Genomic DNA, 25,405 nt, shown 5'->3' on the forward strand with positions numbered 1-25,405 from the left:
AGTTCAAAGTCTGCCCTCTGGAAGTCCAAGGTAGCAGTTTTACTGACCCTTCTCCTGACTTCACCAAGAGTAGAGATCTCTACCATTTTGTGATCACTCTGCCCAAAACAGCTCCTGACCACCACATCTCCCACCAGTCCTTCTCTGTTTGTGAACAGCAGGTCTGGCAGGGTACCCCCCCAGTAGCTTCACTAACCATCTGAGTCAGGAAGATGTCTTCCACCCACTCCAGGAACCTCCTAGACTACTTCCTCAGGTCTGTATTGTATTTCCAGCATAAGTCTGGGAAGTTAAAGTCCCCCATGAGAACAAGCACTGGTAATCGTGCGACTTCTGCCAGCTGCTTGTAGAATGCCTCATCCGTCTCTTCATCCTGGTTTGGCAGTCTATAACAGACCCCCACCAGGATGTCCACCTTGGTGGCCATCCCTCTGATCCTTGTCCACAGGGACTATACCTTATCATTTCCAAACCCAAGCTCAACAACATCGAAACACTCTCTGATATAGAGAGCCACACCACCACCTCTCCTTTGTTGCCCATCCTTTCTGAAGAGCTTATGGCCATCCATTGCAGCACTCCAGTCATGGGAGTGGTTCCACCACATTTCAGTGATGGTGACATCATAGTTTGCCTGCTTCACAATGGCTTCCAGCTCCTCCTGTTTGTTGCCCACGCTGCGTGCATTAGAGTAGATGTACTTCAGTTGCACCACTGTCCTCACCCCCAACCCTGGCATTGCTCCCCCAGGCTCATCTCTATCAAGCCTCATTTCATCCCCTTCCCCCTTTGTACCTAGTTTAAAGCCTTTTCAAGGAGCCTGGCCAGCTCCTGGGCTATGATCCCCTTCCCCCTTTGAGACAGGTGGGACCCGTCTGCAGTCATCAGGCCAAGTGCTGAATAAACCTCCCAATGATCAAACAAAAAAACAAAATTCCTGTGATGGCACCAGCCTCTCAGCCATGTATTTATCATCTGGTCTTTCCAGGTCTGCTCAGTATCCCTCTCTGCCACTGAAGGGATAGAGGAAAACACCACCTGTGCTCCCACTCCATCCGCTAACTGCACTCCAATACCATGAAGTCCCTTTTGATAGCCTTCAGGCTTCTCTCAGAGATTTCATTTCTGCCAGCCTGAATAATCAGTAAGGGATAATAATTGGAGGGGCCAACCAGGCCAGGAAGTTTCCTGGTAACTTCCCTGACCTGGGCCACAGGCAGGCAGAAGACTTCCCTACAGGTAGAGTCTGGCCAACATATGGGGCCCTCTGTTCCCCTCAGAAGGGAGTCGCCTGTGACAATTACCCTTCTTTCCTTCTTGGTGGAGGAAATCTTGAGGTGTGGAGTTGACTTCCTTGCCCTAGACAACCTCCTGTGTGTGGACCTTCCCCCACATCCTCACCAACCCATCCCTCAAGCTCCAGTGCCTCAAACCTATTGTATAAGGGCGCCTGGGGAGGCAAGGCGGAAGGCAGGGGGCTCACCTGTGATGCTGAGCAGGGACCTCTTTCCATTCCTCTTCAACACTTAGGTCCCTTCCCTCTGCCCAACAGCTACAGGGCAGGGAGTCCACCACTATTTGGGGTGTATCACCCCAGTGCCTTTCTCACAGGCATAGCAGGCATAGCACCAGTCTAACTCCCAATCACACTCCATGATGGTCCTTAATTTCTCCACCTCCTCCTTGAGCTCTGCTACCAGGCTAGTCAAATCCTCCACCTGCTCGCACCTCACCCAGACTGTATCTCTGCCACCCACCATTGGCAGCCACATGCTCAGGCACTCCCTGCAGACAGAGACCTGAACAGCCAAATTTTTGAGCAGGCAGTCAGTCTGGTTTGCCACAGTCTTTTTGCCAAGAGCTTTCTGCTCTTGCTAAGGGAGTCTAGGATCAGACCATGGCTATGTGTTTCAAGGAACCGTCGGTGAGAGTTCAGCAACATTCATGAATGTATGGAAATGTGTGAGCAGGGTGGGGAAGGGAGATGGGTGTCTACAGGATGCAGGAAAACAGGGGCAGGTGTGGGACAGTGTAGGTCAGCTTACAGAGGAGATGGCAGAGGGCACTGGCAAGGCTGGAGGCCCCAACAGGACAGAGGTCTTTGTCCCCTTGGCTATGGGTGATGTCTCTGCCACTGTGGCCTATGAGGAGACACGTTGTCCTCGTGACACTGGGGCCTCGTTGCCTCCTTGCCACTCTGTGGACAGGCCCTGTGGTGTCACACCCTTTTCCTTCACCCACCATCACATACCCCACATCTCACTGCCTCATGGGTGTGGGACAGGACTTCTCTTCCCAGGGCTGTGGTCAGGGTTTGACCTTTCTGCTCTGTCCAAACCAAGGCTTTTCTCAGCACCACAGCCACCTGCACAGTGCCCTTGTCTACCTGTAATCATGGCTTCCAGCCAATCTGCTCTATCAATTCCATGGGGAAGCTTTGTCTTTAATGACCTTCAGTGGGGCCAATTTAATGCTCCAAGAAACTTTGGTGTTTGCTTCTAACTTGAGCTCCTTGAGAGATTTCTTCAATCTTTTCTCAGTATCTGAGGTACCAGAGCACCAAATACACCATAGGGTCATTAAAACGCAGAAAGGCCTAACAAGCTCTGTCTCGACAATTTTCTTCAAGCCTTTAAATCTTGTACACCTAATTAGTGAGGTTCTGGGAGGGTAGTTAAAGAGGAGAACTTCAATGAGCACTTGATAAACAGGTATTTTTCATTGGTCTTCAGTTTAGGCAAATAGTGACAGCAGCATTCCCTGAGCTGAATAAGGACAAACTTTAGACTGCTGAAAGTGGCTGATCCATCCAGCCAGCTTTTAACCCAGCAAAGAGTGTACCTGTTCAAGCCATGGGCTGCCAGCTTCTTCAGGAGAATATTGTGGGAGACCATGTCAAAGGTTTTGCTGAAGTCTAGGTAGACTACGTCAACAGCCTTTCCCTCATCCACCAGGTGGGTGACCTGGCCATAGAAGCAGATGAGGATGGTCAGGCAGGACTTGCCTTTCATGAACCCATGCTGACTGGGCCAGATCCACCTGTTGTCAGAAGTGCCCCTGTGGCCTCTGGAGAGGCCTGTGGTGGAGCAGGCCTGAAAGATTTTGTGGAGGTAAGAGGGCCTCAGGTACTGTTGATGCCGCTGTCACACTGACTGTGAAAACATTCATGTTAAGCCCTTATTCTACTTCTTACCACTAACTAATAGCCCTAACTGATCCCCTACATGCTACCCCTTCTTCTGACTGGAATCCACTCCCCTTATTGTTAACTTCTCCAACCTTAACTCAAAGAAAAAAAAACAGAGCCCTAACACATTATGTTTATTCTATAGGTCACCTTAATTGTTAGCATTAATCCCAATCATTGAATTTCCAGCCTTAACCCCAGCCCTCACCACAGCCCTAAACAGAACTCTGACCCACAAAACTTACCCTTATCCCAAATCTTGACCATGTCCCTTGAGCCAAACACCAAACCCTTCCTCTAAGCCCTTGCCAAACCCTTAACCCAGGAAGACAACCTCTAATCCCTAATCCCTAACCTGAACACCTAATCCCTGAAGCCCTTCAAACCACACACAGCCCCCCTCACCTTCAACCCCACTCCTACCCTAACTGAAGCTGTTTGGCCCTTTGGGGCAGGGAGTAGTTGCATGGCTTTGGAGGAGGAAGGTGAGGTGACATGCACCTGCTCAGTTCATAGGCCACAAGGAGGAGATGGTGGGGAATGCCATGATGAGCTGTGCCTCAGGGTCACGGACCAGCAGGAGGCACATGGCTGTAAAGGTAACCATGAGGCCACTTCTGTCTCTGGCCTTGATAGGCCAGCAGCAGGAACGTGGTATGGAAAGGGACTATGAGGTCACTTTTTATGGAGAAGCAGGTAGGTCAGCCTTTGACTCACGGTGAGGATCTGTGTGTTCATGCTCAGATCTATCAGTATCCTCGATAGGCAGCAGATGTCACCTGCCTGGCACACTGACTGTGAGATCCCCTACGTACCTGGTAGGCCCTGCAGGAGCAGGCTCCAGGCCGGAGCTGCAGCCTGTGGACAGGAGCCGATACAGGAGCCAGCAATCTGGCAGCTTGGGAGATCCCAGGGTCAGAGTGAGGTTGGGAGTAGAGAGGGGTTAAAGTCTTCAGAGAAGCAGGCACAGGCATAGGAGAGTGTTGAACAGCCAGTGCTGGAGACAGCCAGGGGCCCTCCTGGTGCCTGGCCAGCCCCCAACAGAGCTGTGGTCCTTGTACTCTTTGCTGTGACTGTTGTCTCCTTCCACTGAGGCCCATGAGAGGAGCACTGGCTTCTTACAGCCTAGAGGACTATTGCCTTCTCTCCCCACAAAGAGCCCGGGAAGTAGCCTGCTGCTCTCCTCCACTCAGAATTGCTCACCATACCCCACTGCCCCCAGCAGCAGACCCTGAGTATCCCTTGAAGGAAAGGATCCCCCTTGCCAGGGGATGAGGGCCAGGGCTTGGCTGTTCTGCTTGGTGAACAACATAAAGGGCTTTTACTTGCCATCAGAGCTGCTTCCACATTTGGTTTTCCCCCTGTAACCAATGCTTCTGACCTCCTACCTCACCATTCCCCAGGGATGGGCGCCTTGTCCGATCGTTCCCTCCACGGTCTCTTCAGTGACGGCCCTCACGGGGCCCACTAATGCTTTCTGAAAGGAAAGTAGGAAGGTTTGCAGAACCTGGGAGGTTTGCGTCTGACTTCCTTCTTTCGAGCCTTGTTCCATCTTCCAGCACCCGCAGTTCAACAACTGGGCACCAGAGGGCTCCTTATCGCGCAAAAAACTCCCTAAGAAGCCAAGACTGTGCCTAATATCCTCAAGTATTTAATATCTATGCAACTAATGAGAGGATTTCAGGGCTGTAGTGTAAGGCAGAAGATTTCAATACTAAATACCAATAAGAAAGGATTTTTTTTTTTCTTCCCACACTCCTTCATTTTTCTGTTTAGAGATGAAGTGGTATCAGCAACTGATAATGATCCTGAGTGTCTCCCAGTAGAGTCTGAATATGCAGGGAAATCAGAACCCTTTCTGTCAGACACTGTATGGGCGGTCTTTCGTCCCTACCCGCCAAGCCCACCGTGTCTCTCATCAGTCACCCAGGACTTGATCAGCTTTGCTAAATCTGGGCTTTCTCCACTAAATTATATAACTACTTCTTTAAGACTGTTAGCACTTTAGCCTGATTTTCTTGGAGAAGGACCAGCCTGCAGACAGAGAAGGATGCTTCTTAACTGCCAACAGACCAAAACAAAGGAACATGCAGTTCAATAAAAAGTAAAAGCCATTCTTCAGCTATACCTTAAATCCACATTACCTCTGCAGAAGAGGACAGATCTCTCAGGAGCTGTGAGCCGTAGCCCCAAGGACATCTTCATGGAGCCCAATGGGACAAATCAAGGAATACCTTGGGTTGGGCCTCTGCTGCTGAGCTGGGTCAGGCTCCTGGGCTGGAGGGAGCTCCTGACAAGCGGGCAGTGCTGCAGACAGACAGCTCTGCCCAGGAGCAGCCCCTCTGCACAGCACAACAGGACTGTGGGCTCTGACTGCAGTCACCAAAACAGAAAGGAATTAATGGCAGCAGAATGAGTGTGGGGGCAGAGGAGAGCTCAGTGCAGAACAAATCTTCACAGCTCTTGGTATGGTAAGTTTCTTGCTGCAAGACAGTGCAGGTGAGGTTCCTAGAAGGGTGTCCTTCAGCTGGTACACCTCTGAATGGACAGGACCTGCCGGGATGTCTCATGGCTTGTGCAGCATGGAGGAGAAGGTGCTGCAGGGCAGGGCTCCCCTGCCCCATATCCAGGGGGACAGGGCACAGTGGTTCCTTCGCTCTGGGTGGGCTGCAGACTGTGAAGCTGGGGTGCAGGCAGGGGTGGCCAGGGCTGTGGTGCAGAGCAGGGTCCCTGCTGTGCCCCAGGGGCTGTGCACTGGGGCAGGGCCTCTGCCGCCTGCCAGGCTCAGCACTCAGCCTGTCGAAGGAGCTGACCAGGGCACTGCAGGGAGAATATGGCCAGAATATGACAAATATTTTCCCATTTGCAGTCTAACTTATCAGTTCCTTTAAGAGCGTTACATCTTTGAAAACATGTCCAATAACATTTTTTGAGAGTCTAAATTCACTATTTCCCATTCTTGAGTCTCTACTTCAATAGATACATTAAAGGGGGTCTCCCCCACACAAATTTCCCAAACTTACACTTGTGGGAATCAGGACACCAATCAAAGGTATTTCCTTTTGGGCATGCTCAGGGAAATGTGCACAAACCCAGCAATCAGCTTGGTTAGCTATTCTCATGATTCCCTCTATTAGTTCAAAATGTGTATTTTGATCCCACAGGTTTGCTGATTCAATCGATTTACCCATTATACTCACTCCCAAAAAGACCCGAATAATTGTAATATATTGTTCTTGCCTCAATAATCCTAATAACATAAATCAGTACCAATAGTTGTTTGGTTAAATAGCTTGTTTCAACTTCAAGTTATTCTCTTAACTACTAGTCAAAGCAGAGACCGTGGTTCCATCTACCATGTTGCCGTCACTTACTGCTGTGTGCATAGTTAGTAAAACTTGAAATGGTCCCTTCCACTTTTCTTGTAGTGGTTCAGAAGTCCAGGATTTGATGCACACTCAATCTCCAGCATGGAATGGGTGTGCTGGAGATTCAAGACCTAAAGATTTATTCAAAACTACATATTTATTCAATCCCTGCAAGGCTCTCCCAAGAGCAATCAGGTAATTTCTTGCATCATTTTCCCCTTGCACTGACGTTTATCCTGGCAATCCTGGCATTTGGTACGGTCATCCATACATTAGCTCGTACGGACTGAAAAGGCCATCTTTGTAACCCTTCTCCGGACACCTGCCAATAGTTTCACGTCTGTTTTGTAGTGTGGTGCCCAGAACTGCACGCAGTACTCGAGGTGAGGCCGCACCAGAGGGACAATCCCTTCCCTCGACTGACTAGCAATGCCGTGCTTGATGCACCCCAGGATACAGTTGGCCCTCCTGGCTGCCAGGGCACACTGCTGGCTCATGTTCAGCTTGCTGTCAACCACAACCCCCAGATCCCTGTCTGCAGGGCTGCTCTCCAGCGTCTCGTCGCCCAGTCTGTACGTATAGCCAGGGTTGCCCCTTCCCAGGTGCAGGACTTGGCACTTGCTCTTGTTAAACTGCATAGGGTTGGTGATTGCCCAGCTCTGCAATTTGTCCAGATCTCTCTGCAAGGCCTTTCCACCCCTGATAGAGTCAACAGCTCCTCCCAGTTTAGTATTGTCATTTAGAATTTAGTGGGATATACTAAAATGATAATGACGGTAGCATTGTATAAAAATCAACAAAGAAAGTCATGAGGTGGGCCAGCATTGTGGAAAACAACCTGGTATCCAGACTTGTGCAATTCTGAAATAAACAATATCTCAACTTAGTCTGTTTATTTGATTTACTGCATACCAGGTGATGAATCTGAATGTTTTATCAGACAACACTAAGAGGACATCAAGCAGCTAGGGGCAGGATCTGCCCCACTGGGCAAGTGTCCAGGTCCTGGGGATGGCACTGTTCCCCCTCGCTTTCCGCTTCCGAGTTCCCAAAACCATCCCAGCTGCAAGGGAAGTGGAGCACAGCCTCAGCTGGCTCACCCCCAGGGACAAGCATCACCCTCCCAGACATGGTGAGTCACCACACACAAGGACTGGAATGCAAAGGCAGACAGTGGCTGGAGCCTGCAACAGACATGGGACAGGGCCTAACAGGATAAATAATCCTCAAAACCAGCTTGATGGCAGCATCTTCCCACCCAGTCCCACTGCTAAAGTCCATCCCCAGGGCAAGCAACACTTTGAAGTGGAGAACAAGATTATACAGCCTTAAACATCATTAACTGAACACAGCAGTATCTGAAAGTGTTTCCAGCTTGTTTAAATTCCAGTCGAGTGAATCACTGTAAAACAAAAGGCACTGCCACCTCCTCCCTTGGAAAGCAGAACGAAGTATAAGGTCTGCCTTTATCTGGGACCTTTCGTATTGAAACATCCAGCTCATTTACCCCAGTGAGCAGCTCTTCAGTCTCTGGAAGGTGTGCTCTACTCCGGCTGCTCCAAGAGATGCAGCATTGAAAAATATATATATATTTAAAAAAAAGATAAAAAATAAAAGATAAACACCTCCTTTCTTACAACAATTTTGCCTGTGAAAAGGTGACACCTGCTTTGCCAGGTACATTTGTATTTCTCTTGACCACAATATCTGATCTACTGCCAGTGAGGCTGAAAAAAAGGCAATAAAAAAACCCAAAGGTCAGAGGTGTGTAGAGGCTTTTACGTATTTCTTTAAATTACAAGACTGGAGCACTAACAGGTTTGCTGGACATGTCTCCTTGAGAGTTGTTCTTGCTGTAGACTGAGCCAGGGACTCAGTAGGGTGAGGAAAGGATCTGGGAAAGCCATGCTCTCACCAGAGGGCAGCCGATACCACCAACCCTCTATTACAAGCTCTTGGAGGTCACCCCACCAATCCCTCAAGTCTCTGCTGGCTCACAGGTAGAGAGTGTGACACAGATAACACAGCAGTTCCTGCCCCTTGATCCACACAGATTTTGCACACCTCAAGGACTCATTTCTCTCCCTGCAAGCCTTCTCCTTACGGAACCAGGAGAAAGGCTCTTTCTGAAATCTACTTTGAATAAAAAAGTGAATCTAGACATCTTGATTCTGTTCTTCCTAATGGTTACCATGCCATTGAGTCATGCTTTCAGTGGAACAATCTTTGTAGAACTCCAAAATGTACTCTACAAGCCAACATTTAAACATTTCTGGAAATCACAAACAGCCCCAAGCACAGACGAGTAAGCAGAGACCAAGCAAAAGGAGAGACATGTTCAAAACACCAATAATACCCATTTTAAAACAAGCATTTTACTATTGGTCACATTTATTTTAAGAACAGAACAGCCTTTCATCCTAGCTTCTTACATGACTTTATTGTTTAACTCAGGAAGCACAATGACAAGAAGTCACATCCTGTAGAGCATCTTGGGTTTTCCTCCTCTCTTTCCCTGGGTGAGAAGCGAGCCTGGCACAAAACACCGAGAGCTCCCTCATCCCACACCTGTGTGGATGCTTCGCTAGCAGTAATTATGCAAATAAATAAAGAATAGTCAATATCATCCAGAAATTAAGTTATTGCTATGTTCTTATTTATTGGACACTGCAGGTGAGTCACTAGATAACCACCAAGAGAGGTGACAGTCTTGGTCAGATTGCCCTTGTGTTCATGCTGGTCAAAGGTGTGTGAGGACAAGACAGATCTCATTTAATTTGCTCCTTGCCTTAAGAGCAAGAGTTTTCTCAATGGGAGCGTCTTTTGTCATTTTGATGAAAACATAATGGAGGGGGACGTCATCCCAAAAGACTTGAAAATTCATCGTGCCTGCCAGACTTTACCAAGGAACAGTACACTGCAAAGTGTATTCACTGCTCCTGACTTGCAACGGGAGCTGCTGAGTCACCTTCACCTGGTAAAGAACCACAGGTTCAAATTTCAAGTCAGGAGCCCAAGTGTCACCCTGAGAGCTGAGCAAGAGCTGCTGATTCACTAGGTAAAATAAGGTAAATAAGGGCAAGGAGGAGTACAACGTGGCCTAGGGGAAGTACTGGTGAGGCTCCTGCCACAAGGTCAACCTGACACTTGATTCCAGTTCCCTCTGCTGGTGGGACATGCTATGACGGCCAGCGTCTCAGTGTCAAGTCAAGGCAGCTAGAACAAGGTGTACCATTAACAAGTCTAACACATATAAGACCACTCGCTACCAAAGATTATCACACAGCCCAAGGTTGATTGCATGTGATGAGCTCACAGCAACGTCAGTGCCCACAGTGTCCCTTCCCACAAGGAGTATCAGCTGGAGAGCATGAATTTGAGAGGATGAGGACTGCAAGAAGTCTCAGACCGCATCTCAGACTGACGGAAAAGCAGAGGAGTCCTTTTCAGGACATCCAGAGATGTCTGTGTTAGGCATCATGCAGGTGGTTCTCTTTCAGCAGAATCTTCTCTCCAGGCTTGAACGCAGGCATGCCCAGGTAAGGGCAGCTGGCACAGCGGAACGCATCCCCCAGGTAGCACTGCCAAGAGACCGAAAAACACTTTCTGTAATCATGGCTACTTTCAGTTACCTCTTCCTGTGATATGGTTTACCCATCTAGAGAAATGACCTGCTCTGCAGCATATGCCAGCACAGAAACCACTTCCCTTCCACCTCCTCTGGACACATGCCTGTTTAGCACAGTTAGTGGAGCTGGTGCAGGGCGCTCACATGGAAGAAGCAAGCTTCCACCCCAGCCCCACAGGAGGGCTGCACTGCCCAGCCACTGCTGCATGCTGGGCTTGGGCAGCTCCCTAACCACAAGGTTCCCCTATACTCCCATAAGGTGATCTTCCCTGAGGACACCACTGGTTAGCAAGTGCAGTAAAGGTTCACTGTTCATTCTGACACATACAAGGGTGGCACTAGCACTGTAGCAGACAGCATGCATTGCTATATAACATGCAGGCACAAGAGAGCAGGCTGTTTTAAGAATCAAGATGAGTAAAAACAGATGCTCTGCAGCACCCACACAGGCAGTATTTGAAAGCAGTAAGTGAGCTTAGGGAGCAGTCACCAGAGAAAACTGTTCTTAGACACATGCTGCATCTTGCAAACCACAACATAGAAACAAAAATGACTATTTACATTTCCACAGGCAGATTTGGGCTGTGAGCTCTTCTTCTCCTGTTCTAGCTCTTCAGCCAGGCCACATGTGCTGCAGAAAATAAAGAAATCACTTGCATCTTTCTGCTTACAGGTTGTGAGTCACCAATACTTGTTCCAGACCTGTTCACACACAACAGCCCTCACTTTGTCACACGACACAGACAGCTCTGGGACTCTCACACACCTTGTTCTCCAATACAACAGTTTGCAGAACAAGAGTTGAAACACACTTGTCCAGTTGAACTGAGTGAGAAATGACTCTAAAACATTTGCTACATGAACTATTTCTCCTTGGAATCTGCGGAACCAGGATTTTAGTGAAGGCTGCGCAAACTGTGCAGCTACCTCCAAGAAGAGTGTTGATCATATCAATGTGGCAGTTTGTAGCAGTTTTGGCGTAGCTAACCAATTTTCACTCTGTTTGGATTCACACTCAAATAGCTAAGATAAGAAAGGACATGAACCAACTGAATCATGCTTTGAAGTCCCCACAATCTTTTTAAAAAACATGCAACATTAAAGTTTCAATATTACAGTTAAGAGGTTCACTGATATGCTAATCCCAGCACTGACCAGTTCTTGCAGGCTTTCTTTTTGCCCATTTCTTTGCAGGATGGAGCTCTGAGGGAAGCCGGATCTGGCTTTTTCAAATCCTCTGAATCTAACAGTTCATCAGAGTCCAGAAGATCCTGGAGTATACCATGGAAGATAACACACAGCAAATGGACGTGTTAGTAGGGAATGACATTGCTGTGCTGTGTTCACAGAAATGCCCCCGTTTGTAGCACTAGCAATAAAGTGCTGCAGCCATTCCCTCTTAACCTTGTCTCCTCTCCACCCTCACCACACCTCTGGGCACCCAACACCTCGTACAGCAGCTGAGAAATTTTACCCTAGAGATTCTTTTCTATCTCTTACATTGTAAAGCTTCCCATGAGACATGACTGAAACTAGTTAGAGTAGGAAAGAATAGAAGAGAGAAGGAATGACAGCGAAGTCTCACAAATAAAAATGGATACCATCTCTTCATCATTCATATCATTGGCAGAGAGTGTCCACAGCTTAGCAGTGGCTGGATCCACAGAGGGTTTTCCTGGAGCCAAAACAAGTAAAAAAATAGTAGCTAATCCAGCCATTGCCCAACAAATTTTGGGCAATATTTTGCCCCATATTTCCAACAAATAGAGAATTCAAAAACTTTGGAAAGCCCCCACTCTGCAGATTTTTATGTAACACTCCCTACCACAGAGCAGTCTCCCTGCTCCAAGGGATATTGGTCACCTGAGAGGCAGGTGATCCACACATTCAGCAAGCACCACACATTACCTGAAGGACCAGGTTTCTTGGCAAAGGATAGTTTGAGCTGACTTGAGGATCCCACTTCGAAGTTGGGTTTCCTGCCTTCTATCCGAACAATGAGAAGGTCATTGCCTTGGTAATCCAAATGTCCTTGGACTGACTGGGCCTCCTCTGGGGTCAAAGGTTCCTTTTGCAGCTGCAATGCAAGATCTTAGGTTAACTTCACACAGAGCCACCTTATTTCAGTGCCCTGTGCATTATTCCTGTGAACACAGATAATCAGTTGTGTCTGGCTCCAGCTGCTTATCCTTCAGAGCAGAGGGTGAGTCAGTCCTAGTTGCAGTGCAGCAGAAAGAGTTGATCAGTATGACACAAGCAATCAGTCATGACAAAGGACAGTTTCTCTTCTATTTTCAACCCTAAAGAATAACACTACCTTTGCAATAGCAAATGTTTGGGGCAGGCAATGTCCATGCACATTTACAGTAAACCAGGGTAGCGAAACATCTTGCTACCCATCAAGTCCTCGTCTAATATTTCAAGGTAATAGCATAAGGGAGTTCTGGAAGAGTAAGTACATACATACCTCCTTCACTTCCACTATCCCAGAGAGAGTCAGAGCTGCGAAGAGTTTGGCTGCTGTCTTGATTCTGCTGTTGTTTCCTGGAAGACACAAAAGCAGGAAATAGCAGGAGGGAAGAACAAGAATAGAGGTCACTAAGAAACAGATATGGTGCTTGAAACCTGGAAAAGCAAGACAGCTTTACAAGGAGGTACTGAAGCCAAACCTTTGCTTTAAAATGGGCCCTCTCCAGTGACAGCAGGAACAAACCAAAAAGAGTGAGCAGCTTGTTCATTAGAATAATGGCCTGGGATCACAAAGTTGGTTCTAGCTCCAGATTTGTTCTACATATGCCAAAACCTCCTTCAACACAATCAACACCAATTTTAAAAGGAACGAAAGAAAAAAAAGATCCCCCAAAACATTTTCATATATTGCAGTAAACAACTCATGAATTTTCAAAACATGGATTCCTAAATGAGCATTAAATTCAGAAACATAACATTCAAGAGCCTTGTTCCAATAGGCATAAGTTACTACAGTCACTATTTCATCGAAGACTCATTACAGGCTTCGTCCCTTGGGCACAGGCTTGTGCTGAGTTCAGCCACCTTGTCTCCATACTCTCGCTTGCACTTTATTCCAGGTCCACCAAGTTCCAGCCTGCCAGATGTGACTTTGGAAACCAAAAAAACCCATCTACTCCAGACTGTGCACATTCTTCATTCTGTCCCAGGAACGTCTCCCATCCTGGTATTGTACCTCTGCCCTGCAGCGCCACTGCCAGCTTCAAAACAATGGCAAATCTTCCTAAACTGAAGGAGCTTCTGTTGCCAATTATACCACTATTTTCAGTGCTGCAGATTGTGCCAGTAGAAACATCATCAGCACAGATGCTTCTGTTCTTATCAGATGGCATGTTATTTCCTCATTTCTTCCTAAACCAACTCTATGCCAGCAAGGTTTGAATGCAGGTCAGGCATTAAGACAAAGAATAATCTTGTGTCCACCTCCTTCTGTGTTCCACCAGCCTGCTGTGCTGGGTGCTCTGGCTTCACTTTTAGAACTTAGTCCAAACACTTCTACCTCTTCTCAACTGATTTCTGGGACAGCCTCTCTCAGCATTTGTCACCCGTTTTAAAAATCAATTTGGAGGCTCAGAAACATGGCACCTGTGACAATCTATTAACACTACAACCTCTAGGAGAAAACCAGAGTCCACTGAGGTTTTCGGTGTAGTTCAGGAACATGCCTGTCCTGCACTTTTGATAGAAGGAGAATGCCTGCAGAAACCCCTGATGGCTATCAGCTTAAACACATGATTAAAAAAAATGCTATTCAGGTTAGTGTGTCAGGAGAGTGAAAATCTCTAAATGGGAGCAAGTGTTCCTGATGCCTTTCATTACAGAGTAATTCTCACAGGAATTTCTCTGTTGCCACAAAAGCAAGGCTGATGCAGATTCTCTCACCTGATTCTGTAACCACCGGTTCTTTCAGAAGTACACGTCCCCCAGGCTTAAGTATCCGAGCTATTTCTGCCAATACCTCTGTGGTGTGCTGCACAGTACTGCCTGGTACCATGCCAGATAGAATTACATCAAAACTGGACTCCTTGTGTGCCGCTGCAAAGAAAGAAAGACGTAAGATGGTACAATTTTACACGCACACACACACACAAATCTTTGCTTAATAATCAATCCTACATTCCTCTTCAACTCTCATGCCTGTGTATAACAGCAATAACTGGTTAAAGACACCAGTCATAGGAAGCATGACCAGGGTATATCACTGTCTTTGCTGCATTGCCGGTGGAGAGCACTAACAGTGGGTGCTATTGCTGTTCTGAATGCTGACTTACAAACCAGGGAACACGTGAGCTCGTAAGATAAAGTACCCTCTCCCTTTAAAAGAAGCAGTGAAAAATTAGGATCATTCTTACATTGAGACAGTTGGTTAATGTTTTCCACAGAGACACGATTATCAGCTCCCACCAGTGCCTGAATTTTATCCACCAAATCCTTCAGCGCTGCAACCGGCGAGGAACTGTCCCAGATGACGGCCACACGCTGCCCAGGTGCAACCCCATACTCCCCCATTTCTGCAGCAGCAGCAACAGCCTGGCAACAGCAAACAGAAGGACAGGGCAGGGGAAGACAGGAAGGGTAACTGCCAAATGCACCAAAACCTTCACAGAATATGGCTGGGTCATTGAGCACTGACTTCTTGTAATAAACGGGAATTTTTCTGGAGACAGGCAGCACGTAGCTCCCACAAATAAAGCATTCATATGACATTAAGAAGTATCTACATTTAAGGGCATAATTCTAGTTTTTCTCCAGTTTAGAGGCTTGTTTCGCAGGGAGATTGCAAGCCATGCTTAAAAAAATAAAAATAATTACATGCTTTCCTTTGGATTTGAATATAAATGTATACAGGATTTCTGGAATACAAGACTAGTGACAACTTTGTGAGAGTTAGAACTGTCTCCTACTCAGAACATGACCTAGCAGAGTTTGCCTCCACTATATGTGAAGAAAAAAAAAAAAAAAAGAGTAACTTTTGGCATTCCCAGCACTCCAGATTGAAGCTCTTTCAACTCTTACCATTGCAGGCACCGGGAGAACGATTACACAGCAGGGAAGAGGGGAACTGAATGTGTATTTAGCAAGTTTTGAGAAACCTGTCTCTGTAATAACACTTTAAAAATACCGTATTTTTGAGAGAGGCCAAAAAAAATCTGCATCATAAAAGTGTCATGGCAGGAGTCAATCATGTTGTCACCTGTACTCATTGCAGCACCAACTACTGAAAATAATTTCCTGTCCTCTTTCACTTTACTCATCCAATGCAGCCTTTCTAATTTAACACAACCATGGAGGACAGAGACGGTGATGAGCATAATGGCTGCCCGCTACATCTGCAGTCAGATATAAGCCATGCACTTGCTTCAAAACAGTCTGTTTTAAGATCATCATCTAAAATCATTACAACATTATGCATCCTGGATAAAACCTTATCATCGCTGTGTTTTCATCAAAGAGCTCACGGATGTGCTGCACCAAAGTTAACTGAATTGCCCACAATCTGGGAGTTGATTTTGACTCCCTGTTCCTCAAGCTCAGCATGCCATAGACTCCTAGAAACTGCAGACATGAAGAATGGGACAACCCTGAACCTTGTCCAAGCGACTCTGGTAGGAATGGGTTGTAATCCAGCCTGCACAGCCAACCCAGCCACAAGTAAAAGATCCCAGACACATGATACAGGTTACAGGACCTCACAGTTGGCCTTGAGGGCACTTGCAACGCAAGCTAAGCAACCACAACTAAGATTAACACTAGTAAACCTGTATTAACCGTGACAAAACGTCATCTTTCCCAGGGAGGTGGCTGAAAACCTCAAAAGATACATAATCTGTTAGACTAACGTAGAAAAAAATAAAACAAAGTCACACCCTCCTCTCAGAACAATAGGCTGTGACTGTTCAAGAGAGGTTCAGGTAAAAAGGTGTAACAGCAGATCCCAAACGTGATGCCAAAGCGACATCACGGAAATAATTTCAGTCTGAGCCCAAGCCACTCGAACAGCAACACCAGACCGCCAGCCTGCATCAGTGCCCCGAGACCTATCTAAAGACAGCAGGAAGCTACTGCTTCAAGTACATGATGTTAACCTGCCTTCAGTGGGCATGAAGGCCTGGAATTGCTGTTGAAGCACGGACAACCAATGACTGGGGGAGTTCCAGGGGAGCGTGTATTTTCCCCCTCTAAGATTTCCAGTAGTAAGTGGAATTTATTTAGAATGAAGGGCCGTCTCACCCCAGCCGTCTTCCTTCTTTCACACGCCTGCGGCTATAGAACCTGCCAAGCTAGCTTGCTAACTCAGGGAAGCACCTGGCACCCCATGGTCTAGCTGAGCAGTGCTTTCCTCTGCTGCTGCTGAGGAGATCGTTGCAGTTACAGCTGAGCTGCTTTGTCACCCGGGGGGCAAGGAGGGGACACGGGGCTTATCTTCACGTCACGGTCACCAGCAGGCTGTGAAGAACAGGACTGTTCCTCCCACAAACAGGGGAAAGAAGGGGCTTTAAGCAGTACTGCAGGCTTCCAGCTTTCATATGTTTAAAAAAAAAAAAAAAAGTCTTTGGGCTACCTTGTCCAGCACATCAAAGCTTCAAGTTAATCGCGAGCTCAGGATGAAGCCAGGCAGGTCCTGTCGGCCTGGGGCACAACTCCCGGGTACAGGCAACAGAAAACGAGGCCTACAAACGCGCGCGTTCCCTCACAGCGAGAGCGGAGGTTAAATACCCAGCCACGGCGCCATGCCCGCGCGTTGTGGGAAAGGCAGAACGACGCCGCCCCTCCGCCGAGCCCGGGGGGCGCCCCCAGCCAGGCCCGGGAGGAGCCGAGCGGACAGGGCAGAAGGCGCAGCGCTGCCTGGCCGTGCCCGCGAGGCCGTGGAAGCGCCGGGGCTGCCCCCAGGACCGCCGACAACGCCCGGGCCCCGCTCCCCTTACCTGCGGACGGCGCGGGACGGGCTCGGCTCGGCTCGGCTCCCTCTGACACCGTCACGGCCCTGCCCCGCTGCGTCATCGCGCCCTGCCCGCTTCCAAAATGGCGGCGGCGGCGGCAGGCAGCCTGCGGCGGGCGGGCTGGCGGCTGTGGCGGGGCCGCGCGGGTGAGGGGGCGGGGGGCGTGTGCTCGCGCTCGTGCTCGCGCTCGCGGCCGTGCCCCTGCTCGTGCCCGTGCCCGTGCCCGTGCGCTTGGCGGGCGGGGCGTGGGGGGCCGGGGGAAGGTGAGGTGAAGGGCAGCGGTGCGGGGCCGCCCGCCCCCCCCGCCCCACGCAGCGGGGCGAGGCCTGGCCTGGGCCGTGCGGTGCCCGTCGGGGCCGGTGCGGGGGGAGCGGGCAGGGTGGGCTGCTGCAGCCCCGCTGTCAGCGAGCCCAAGCGTTAGGGGGCGTGTGTGTGTGTGTGTGTGTGTGTTTATCCCTTCGTGCAGCCCCAGCTCATCAAAAACACAACGCCTCACTGCAGTGAAATTAAAAATTCTCCCACGGTAGCCCTAATTGCCGGGTGTGCTGTCTTTGAGTCACCTGAGGAGCATAAGCAGCAGTTGGAGTGTGGTATCTGTTCAAACTGCTACCTCACTCGAGCGCCGCAGTGACCCTGTTCTGGGTTCTTTCCTTGTGATGGGCCAAGGACCAGAGGCGTGCTGTGGTGGGTGCAGGTTTGTGTGTGTGCTTTCCGGCACAAGCTTGCAAAACTCTTTTCTGTTTGCTGCATGTGCAGGATTCTTTTCCTTAGAAGATGTTTCATCACTTCATCAAGTAAAAATGTAAGTCTAGGGTGACAAGGGTGTTTCTCAGAAGTAAAGACTATCGTTCCCTGCAGGTTTCCATGCCTTTTGGCTGTGTTTGCCACAATGCTCTTCTCCACCTTGAGTCCCTGTGCTGTCTTGTACCTGAAGGACACATCTGACTCCTTGTTTCCCTTTCAGGGCTCAGGTGCCAGCTCTACCCACCCCAGCGGGCCCTCCATGCCTCAGCTGTACTGAGGAGAGCCTCAGATGAGCAGAAGAAGGAGCCGCTGGCATCTTCCCCTCAGCAGCAGTTTGACTCACCCCCAACAGACCCCCAGCCTGACCATGAACCTCAGGGCTCTCGTCCCAGGTAACTCAGTAGCTCGCTTTAGAGCTGTCCTGCCGGCAGTGAGATCAAAAGGACTTGCTTTGCTGAAACTTGCTGCTGCTCAGAGACAGTGCAGTCCAGCATTAATGGTGCTTCAGTAGCTGTGACAGCGCAAATTCCACTGTCCTTCATGGAGACAAGATGGGACTTGCTTTCACAAGGAAGCCTTTCTAGTCTGCAGAGCATAGGCCTGCACTTCTGTGTTCTTGTGTAAATCTATAGCTGCAGTGTCCATGTGCTTATATCCGTAAAAGGGAAAAACGTAGTTAGTTGTTTTTTGCTTTTTTTTAAGGAGTGGGATATCTGAGGCTGGTTGATCTCCAGGTAACCAACTGGATCGAGCCTTCCCTTATTTCCATCTCCTCCTCTAACAGCAAAGGTTCATTAAAAATTCCTTTTTCTAGAATGGAGGGGGAAGGATTTTACAGGAAGACATGAGATGTATACTGAGTGAGCAGATCTTAAAGTATGTTCACACACACTGGTGGCAGTGAGTGAGCAGTAGAGTCCATGTTGCTGATGGGTGATGGTGACGTTCCCCTCACTGTACCAATACCTTCTCATAGTTACACTGGCCAGGGCGGCCAGGAGTCAGAGGACTATGAGAGCGAGGAGCAGCTGCAGCACCGAATCCTCACAGCAGCGCTGGAGTTTGTGCCTGAACATGGCTGGACGGCAGAAGCCATTGCAGAGGGAGCCAAGGTATGTGGGAGAGAAGCAAAGAACCAGTCAAAAGCTGGATGGAACCGAAGTTCAAAGACAGACCTGCATGCTTCCCCCACATAACCTTGGACAGCGTACCCCAGTCAGCAGATGGTACCGGGCAGGAACGAATCCCAGCTACAGGTTAACGGTGTTAAGAGTTAAGCTGAGGGACAATGCAGAGTAGTGATCCTAATGAGAGGCAAATATGTGTCAGAGCATTTTAATACAGTATTGTTTCATTTAAATTCATACAATATCATGTATAAAATAAATACAACATATTTACTAGTTGGATCCTGCTTAGCAGTGTATGACCTGATCTGTGCTTCTCCCTTTTTCCCTGCAGACCCTGGGTCTCTCTGTTGCTGCAGCAGGGATGTTTCACAGCGATGGCAGTGAACTGATCCTGCACTTTGTATCTCAGTGCAACACCAAGCTGTCTGACCTGTTGGAGCAGGAACAAAAACTAGTGCAGTTGGGTGAGACAGAGTGAGTACTGGGTATAAAAATGCATCTTCCTTGGCAGGCACTGGGAACTCGATAGGCAGAGAGGCAATCCATAAATGTAATTTACTCAAGCAATACCACTTTCCCAGATACAGAACTGGACTAGAGACAACAAGGATACACAATACTTTGCATCGCTGTTGCTGAGGCTTGAGGTTCTCAAGAACCGATTTTAACTTGGATGTTCTTCATATTTGTATTTTTTTCCTCACCCAGGAAGAAGCCTACAGATCAATTCCTGAGAGATGCTGTAGAAGCCAGGCTGAGGATGCTGATTCCATATATTGAGAAATGGCCCCAGGTATAAAATGCATATAAGGATTGTCTTTTTTTTTGTGCGTGTATTTTAAACACCCTGTGGCTTTCAACATAGTCTATCCACCAGAATAGTTCAAGGTTATAAATGAAATCCTCGCTGGTTTCAAATGATTTGTAGCCTTCAAAAAGAGAGCACCCTTGAAGAAGGCAGTTAAAAGTGTCTAGCAACTATTCCTTGCCTTTCCAGAAACACAAACCTCTCCATTGTTCGCTCCACCCATCTGGGATCCACAGGGGGATAACCTGTTTCTCTGCTCAGTTGTATTTAGTGTCACTGCAGTGTCAGGCTCCTTGCAGTATTGTTTTGGCTGCACTAGTATCATTTGACACCCGAAAATGCAGAACTACTGCTTCGTTGCAAGAAACTGCCTGCCTAGTATGCGAATGGCAAACCCTTGACAATGTGAAGAAGCTGTCTTCTTCAGGTGAACTGAGAGTGCTCCGTGCTTCAAAATTCAAATGCAAATCTCAAGCCATTCTTCTCAGGGTCAGATGGGAATTGTGGCTATAGTAACAAATGAAGAGTTCCCAACCTTGGCCTACAAAGCCTCAGTTATCCAGTCATTGCTGGCCTCTGGGCAGCTGAATCCAACTCTCCTTGCAGAGAAAGAAGATAGGATTCATGCTTTTGTTACAAATAGCATAGATTGTCTGGTGAAGGGTGTGGGTGGTTTGTGACTCTCCTGGTGTTGTTACTGGTTTCAGAGGCTGAAGGAGGGCCATTATAGCTGTCTGTTCTGCCCTTAGTAGCTGATTGGAGTTCAAAGTCAAATTCAGAGACAGGTTTGGCTCCATCCCTGCCTGCAGGGACACAGCACACAGGTGAGCCAGCTCAGCCTGTCCTGTGTTTCCGTGCCTGGAGAAACAGCTCAGAGAGCCAACACAGAGGCATTCAAGCTGAGCAGGGAGCTTGGGCTCCAGTGGAGGCCAAGTTGTGAGATTGGCTGCCACACTGTACACTCCCTGCAAATCTTGCTGCTTGGAAAGACCAGTGGCAGGTGAACAGAACTTGGTCTTGTCATTTGGAGCTGGAGTCAAGTCAACAGCAACAGCAAAAATATAACAGAGCAGAGAAACATTGGTCTGTTTTCATGTTATGTCCTTCTATGTTTGACTCTTCCATTTCCCTGTGTATTTTCTTCTCAGGCTGTCAGCATCCTGTTGCTCCCACATAACATCCCTTCCAGCCTCAACCTCCTCACCAGCATGATTGATGATATATGGCACTATGCCGGAGACCAGTCTACGGACGTAAGTCCTTGTGCCTTGCAGACAGGCTGGTTCTACCCATCTGCACTTTAGGAAAATGATGGGTTGAAGTAGGCCATGTCTCTCTTGAAATGATCCATTTTCTGAATGAGGGAAGATGCTTTTAGAAGCACCCAAGAGTCTTCAGAAGCCATACTGTAATTTCCAAAGAGACTTAGGAGCCAAAGGGACTAAATACAAATTTAATGCCGATGGGATTAGTGCAAATTAAAAGGGCTGATGTTCCTAGACTTATTCATAAGTGCTTTTTTTTGGGGGGGGGGAAGACAAAATTGTTAAGACTTGGAGACTAAGAAGTTGATCCAATTCAGTTAGCAAGCAGTGTGTCTCTGTTGAAGCAGCTGTGTCTTCTACCAACAGTAGCATTTACAGATTTGACTTGAAAACCTTTTAAAGAAATCTACCTAAAAATGCAAATAGGTTATTAAAGCTTTCATCTTTCTGGAAGGAAATAAAAGAAAAATTATAACCTTAATTAATTAATAAATTATTTTAATTCATATTGACATAGGGAGAGATAGGAAAAGCTAAATGAATCATTTTAACAAACTACTTTAATAAACTTCTTTTATCTGAATATGAAAGAGAAGCTACTGCAGTGAAAAAATAAATCAGATGACAGAAAAAGGAATAAACTAGAAAAAAAAAGACTGTGATTGCATCAGGAGCTACAAGTTCCTTATGAAAGTTGAATTCACACGTCAGAATCAGTGTCTGCACTGAGCTGTTCCTAAAGTTTTCTCACTGCTGCAGGGAGTAGGAGAAGTTATCTTTTCTTTGCACCCTCTGATTGATTATAAGCATTTTCTTGGGATGCTGCAATGCTGATTCCACTTCCTCTTTCCAGTAAAGGAGTTTAATCTTGCTTGTAATAGAGCCTTCTTCACAGTGCCAGGAGCTGTGCGGTATGCTGTTGCCTCAGAGACCTTTTCAAGTGTTTTTCAGAGCAGGAAGAAAATCAGCACAAGGAGTTTGGTCTCAGACAGATGAGAGCGCCAGCTGCAAATGGTGACATCCCTCATGTTACTTGCCGTGTCACAGTTTGCAGGTTGTGGTACAGACAGCAGAGTTTTTGATCCAACTGTTTTCAAAATTAAGACCAGTGATTTAATTTTCCTGTTGCTTTGTAATCATGAATGGAACAACCAGTATTTTTTCTAGGTACCCAAATTGTTTAATCACCATAATAGCAGGAAATGAAGTTGAAGACTCATTTTTCAAAGTGTGTATATATTGTCTGCCAGTGATTCAAATGCAAGTGGAAAACCTGAAGAGTTTATGAATCTTTGCATTGTGTAACCTATCCTTGCAGCATATCCTACAGGACTGCTGCCAGCAGTGTGCTGATGTATTTAGTGATTCAGCAGGCAATGCTGGTATTTCAGTTATAGGATTTGGGTAAGGTGTATCTCTGTGATGCCGTGCACAGTTCCATCATCAGTTTGTTCTGTTTCTACATGTTTTTGGAGTGAACTACAGCTGAAGTTCAGTAGTAAACACAGCCTTGTGTTTACACACATCGAATCAGATCTAGAATTGTAGCGTTGCATTTCCTGCTAGCAGTCTTTAAAGCAAAGATAAACTCTTGCACAATACAGCCAACTAGCTGGGTACATTTGCTGCAGGTGCCTGCTTGCAACCAGAAGCAGGTGGTGGTGTTTTTGCTGAGCAGTTTTATACATGGTGCTTGTGACCTCTGTCTGGTGCCATGGGATCAGCTGTGCTGTCAGATGGTGGTGGTGGCTGGTGGCCCAGTGCATCACAGAGACGAAGCTGCACGGTTTAATTCAAGAAGGAATATGCAGTCCTAGGGCTCTGTTCACTGAGCAGTTTACCAGGGACTGCCCAGCTGCTAACAGTGAGGAGGTGGTATGTTGTTTTCCTTTGTGGTGCTCCAGGCCTGCTTTAGTGATCTCCCTTCAGGTCACCTCCCTTCTTTCTCTCTCTCAATCCATTCCCCTGCAGTTTAACTGGTACACTCGTCGGGCTGTGCTCACTGGCATCTACAACACCACAGAACTGGTTATGATGCAGGATTCATCCCCTGATTTTGAAGAGACTTGGCGCTTCCTGGAAAACCGAATAGCTGATGCCATGAACATGGGCAATACAGCTAAGCAGGTAACATTGTGGACAAGGTATTCATGCAGCATTTGTCTTGTACCAAAACATGTGCAGACAGAGCTGGCTGTTCAGTCACGCAGACCACATACTTGCTGAGAGACCACTGGCATACTGGTGGGTGATGGCATAAATGCTATCAGCTCCGTATCAATAAATACTTGTGTGTTCTAATAAAACAACGCTTTTGTCAGACTGACCCAATGATTAGGAGCTGTATATTCCCTTCCTTATATCTTATCTCTGGCTATCATTTTTCTTCAGTGCTTGGCTTATATCAGCACCTTCTTGTAGCAAGTACACATTTGTTACGATTGGGTCTCTGTATCTGGGTATCTACAAGTGTAACTGCAGAAGAAAACTAAAGGTTATGTTCTCCCCGTCTCCCAGGTACAGTCAACCGGAGAAGCACTTGCCCAGGGCCTGATGGGAGCTGCAGTTACTGTAAGTAATGCTGAAACCAACAAGGCTGTAAGGGCAGAATTATGTTCTGTTCCATGCTTAATGCTAGCATGTCTTCCCTCCTGATTCTAGACTACAGCATGAAAGAGAATTGTCTTTCATAGCGTAACTACACGTAAGAATGATTTTATGGGTAGTTTGGGCTTAGTTTGCTATTCTATGGTGAAGGTACTTGTAATACAGCATAAAATTAAGTCCAAAGCTGCAGAATGAGTTTTTAGGCAGGTGGTCAGAATAAGGGAATGTCACCATTCTCCATCACTTGTCACTAGACCTCTTCCAGTCCCTTCCCTGGAGATCTTGACTGGAGGTTTGTGCATTCATGGACACACAGGAGGTGGCACCTCTCCCTGAGCCACACAGCAGGATCACTTCCTCAAGCTGCAGTCTGTGATAAGGCTGTGTGGGAAATAAAGATGGAAGCTCCTGTTCCCTCTGGCTTCCCGGGGAGCTCGCTGCCCACTGTAGGGTGGCTGACAGTGTTTCTGCCCATATTGCAACCTGAACAACTGTGACCTGCTCAGGGAAGTTGCGTTTGGTTTCAGGGGACTGCGGTGTCCTTCATGAATTCATTCGTCCCAGACATCTGTATGTCCATGAGGTAGCTGCACTTCCTGTAGGACACAAAACAGTCCCTTGTGTACCCACACACTATTTTTAAGAGCTTCGCTGCCCTACTGTGATGATGTTTTGGACAACTCCCATTGCATTTTAGCAGCAAAGTGATTTCCTTGTTATCAGTAATAGATGTTTTTTTGTGATTTCCAGTACAAGAAGGCCAAACCACCTGGAATATAAATTAGAAATCATTTTCACTGTATGAAGCAATTGTGAAGAATCTCTCTCACCTCCCTCCACCTGCAGTTATGGTGGAATAGTTCCTTAAGCATTTCTCAGCCTTGCTCCACATCCACAGCCATAGCTGTCCCGCAAATGTCAATATCATTGTAAGATCCTCCATCAGAGAAGTCCGGGTGCACTGTTTGTGCTCCTTGTGCATCAGTATGATGCTCTCCTACACGTGACAACTGTGCAGCTTAGGTCTAGAATATTTTATGTTCCTGGATGTTTTGTCTGCCTGTGTTCCACAGATAGTTCCCCTGTGCAGATAAAAAGAGGAATGAGATGTGAGTTCCTCTGGAGAGGGGTGGGTTCCAGCCAGCTGGTTTTAGGGCAGAAACATCCCAAGCGTGTTAACTCTTAAGAACCAGTATGGACAGGCCTCCCACGCCCATGGTTGCAGGCGCTGCACGGGTGTGCCAGGCGCTCCAGCTGCGTGCAAAGCAGAGGGCTTGCATTCACTGTGCGGGCTTGTGCAGTCACAGAAATAAAACCCAGCTCAAACCCCCGAACCTAGCAAGCAAGGAGGGCCTTTTGCAGCTCTCAGGAAAGCTGCCGGCTCTTCCCGAGGGTACCCAGGTCACCGTTTCTCCGAGCTTTTTGCATTACCCTACTTGCTGTGACCCCAACCTGCGGCTCTCACCGCTGCCTCCCGAGCAGGCGCCTGCCGGAGCCCCTTGGCTTCGGCTGCGGGGGGCCGCCGGTTGCTGACCTGCCGCCCGCGTCTCCGTGTCCCGCAGATCACCAACCTGACGGGGCTGAACCAGCGCCGCTGATGCCGGAGCCCGCGGACCGGCGCCGGACCGAGGACGGGGCCGCCTTCGCCTCCTTCTCCCTCCCGTCTCCAATAAAGCCCAAGCGCACCCACACCGCGC

The 25,405-nt window shown here is 47.8% G+C and overlaps 2 protein-coding genes across 4 annotated transcripts; one reads left to right on the forward strand and one right to left on the reverse strand.

Annotated features, from left to right (window-relative positions):
• Positions 1–8,910: 8,910 nt before the first annotated feature.
• On the reverse strand, positions 8,911–17,277 carry CIAPIN1 (cytokine induced apoptosis inhibitor 1). Of its 2 annotated transcripts, none has more exons than XM_048068936.2 (9): positions 17,140–17,277; positions 14,566–14,743; positions 14,096–14,248; positions 12,651–12,727; positions 12,092–12,260; positions 11,785–11,858; positions 11,339–11,454; positions 10,745–10,814; positions 8,911–10,136 (listed from the first exon to the last, which is right to left on the reverse strand). In XM_048068936.2, exons 2-9 carry the CDS (start codon positions 14,720–14,722, stop codon positions 10,026–10,028), a joined length of 927 nt encoding a protein of 308 aa, XP_047924893.2. In that variant the 5' UTR covers positions 14,723–14,743; positions 17,140–17,277; the 3' UTR covers positions 8,911–10,025. The 2 variants fall into 2 exon arrangements, with proteins under 2 accessions (XP_047924893.2, XP_013032188.3); XM_013176734.3 differs by lacking the exon at positions 17,140–17,277 and adding an exon at positions 16,776–17,119.
• COQ9 (coenzyme Q9) lies at positions 17,160–25,399 on the forward strand. 2 transcript variants are annotated; one of them, XM_048068935.2, is made up of 9 exons: positions 17,160–17,300; positions 18,119–18,290; positions 18,875–19,010; positions 19,360–19,502; positions 19,737–19,821; positions 20,985–21,089; positions 23,073–23,228; positions 23,619–23,672; positions 25,271–25,399. In XM_048068935.2, exons 1-9 carry the CDS (start codon positions 17,237–17,239, stop codon positions 25,304–25,306), a joined length of 951 nt encoding a protein of 316 aa, XP_047924892.1. In that variant the 5' UTR covers positions 17,160–17,236; the 3' UTR covers positions 25,307–25,399. The 2 variants fall into 2 exon arrangements, with proteins under 2 accessions (XP_047924892.1, XP_047924891.1); XM_048068934.2 differs by lacking the exon at positions 25,271–25,399 and having other exon boundaries at positions 23,619–25,241.
• The last annotated feature ends 6 nt before the right edge of the window (positions 25,400–25,405 follow it).

Source organism: Anser cygnoides, chromosome 12 (genome assembly GCF_040182565.1).
Source record: "Anser cygnoides isolate HZ-2024a breed goose chromosome 12, Taihu_goose_T2T_genome, whole genome shotgun sequence".
NCBI classification, from domain to species: Eukaryota; Metazoa; Chordata; class Aves; order Anseriformes; family Anatidae; genus Anser; species Anser cygnoides.

Excerpts from the sequence above, each read along its gene's own strand:
- CIAPIN1 (XM_048068936.2), bottom strand. The coding sequence starts at position 14,722 with ATGGGGGAGTATGGGGTTGCACCTGGGCAGCGTGTGGCCGTCATCTGG. Across the intron at positions 11,859-12,091 it reads CAAGAAACCTGGTCCTTCAG|GAAAACCCTCTGTGGATCCA; the intron begins GTAATGTGTGGT and ends TTTTGGCTCCAG. Across the intron at positions 10,137-10,744 it reads CCAAATCTGCCTGTGGAAAT|TGCTACCTGGGGGATGCGTT; the intron begins GTAAATAGTCAT and ends GTCTCTTGGCAG.
- COQ9 (XM_048068934.2), top strand. The coding sequence starts at position 17,237 with ATGGCGGCGGCGGCGGCAGGCAGCCTGCGGCGGGCGGGCTGGCGGCTG. Across the intron at positions 18,291-18,874 it reads CCTCAGGGCTCTCGTCCCAG|TTACACTGGCCAGGGCGGCC; the intron begins GTAACTCAGTAG and ends ACCTTCTCATAG. Across the intron at positions 19,822-20,984 it reads ATATTGAGAAATGGCCCCAG|GCTGTCAGCATCCTGTTGCT; the intron begins GTATAAAATGCA and ends TTTTCTTCTCAG.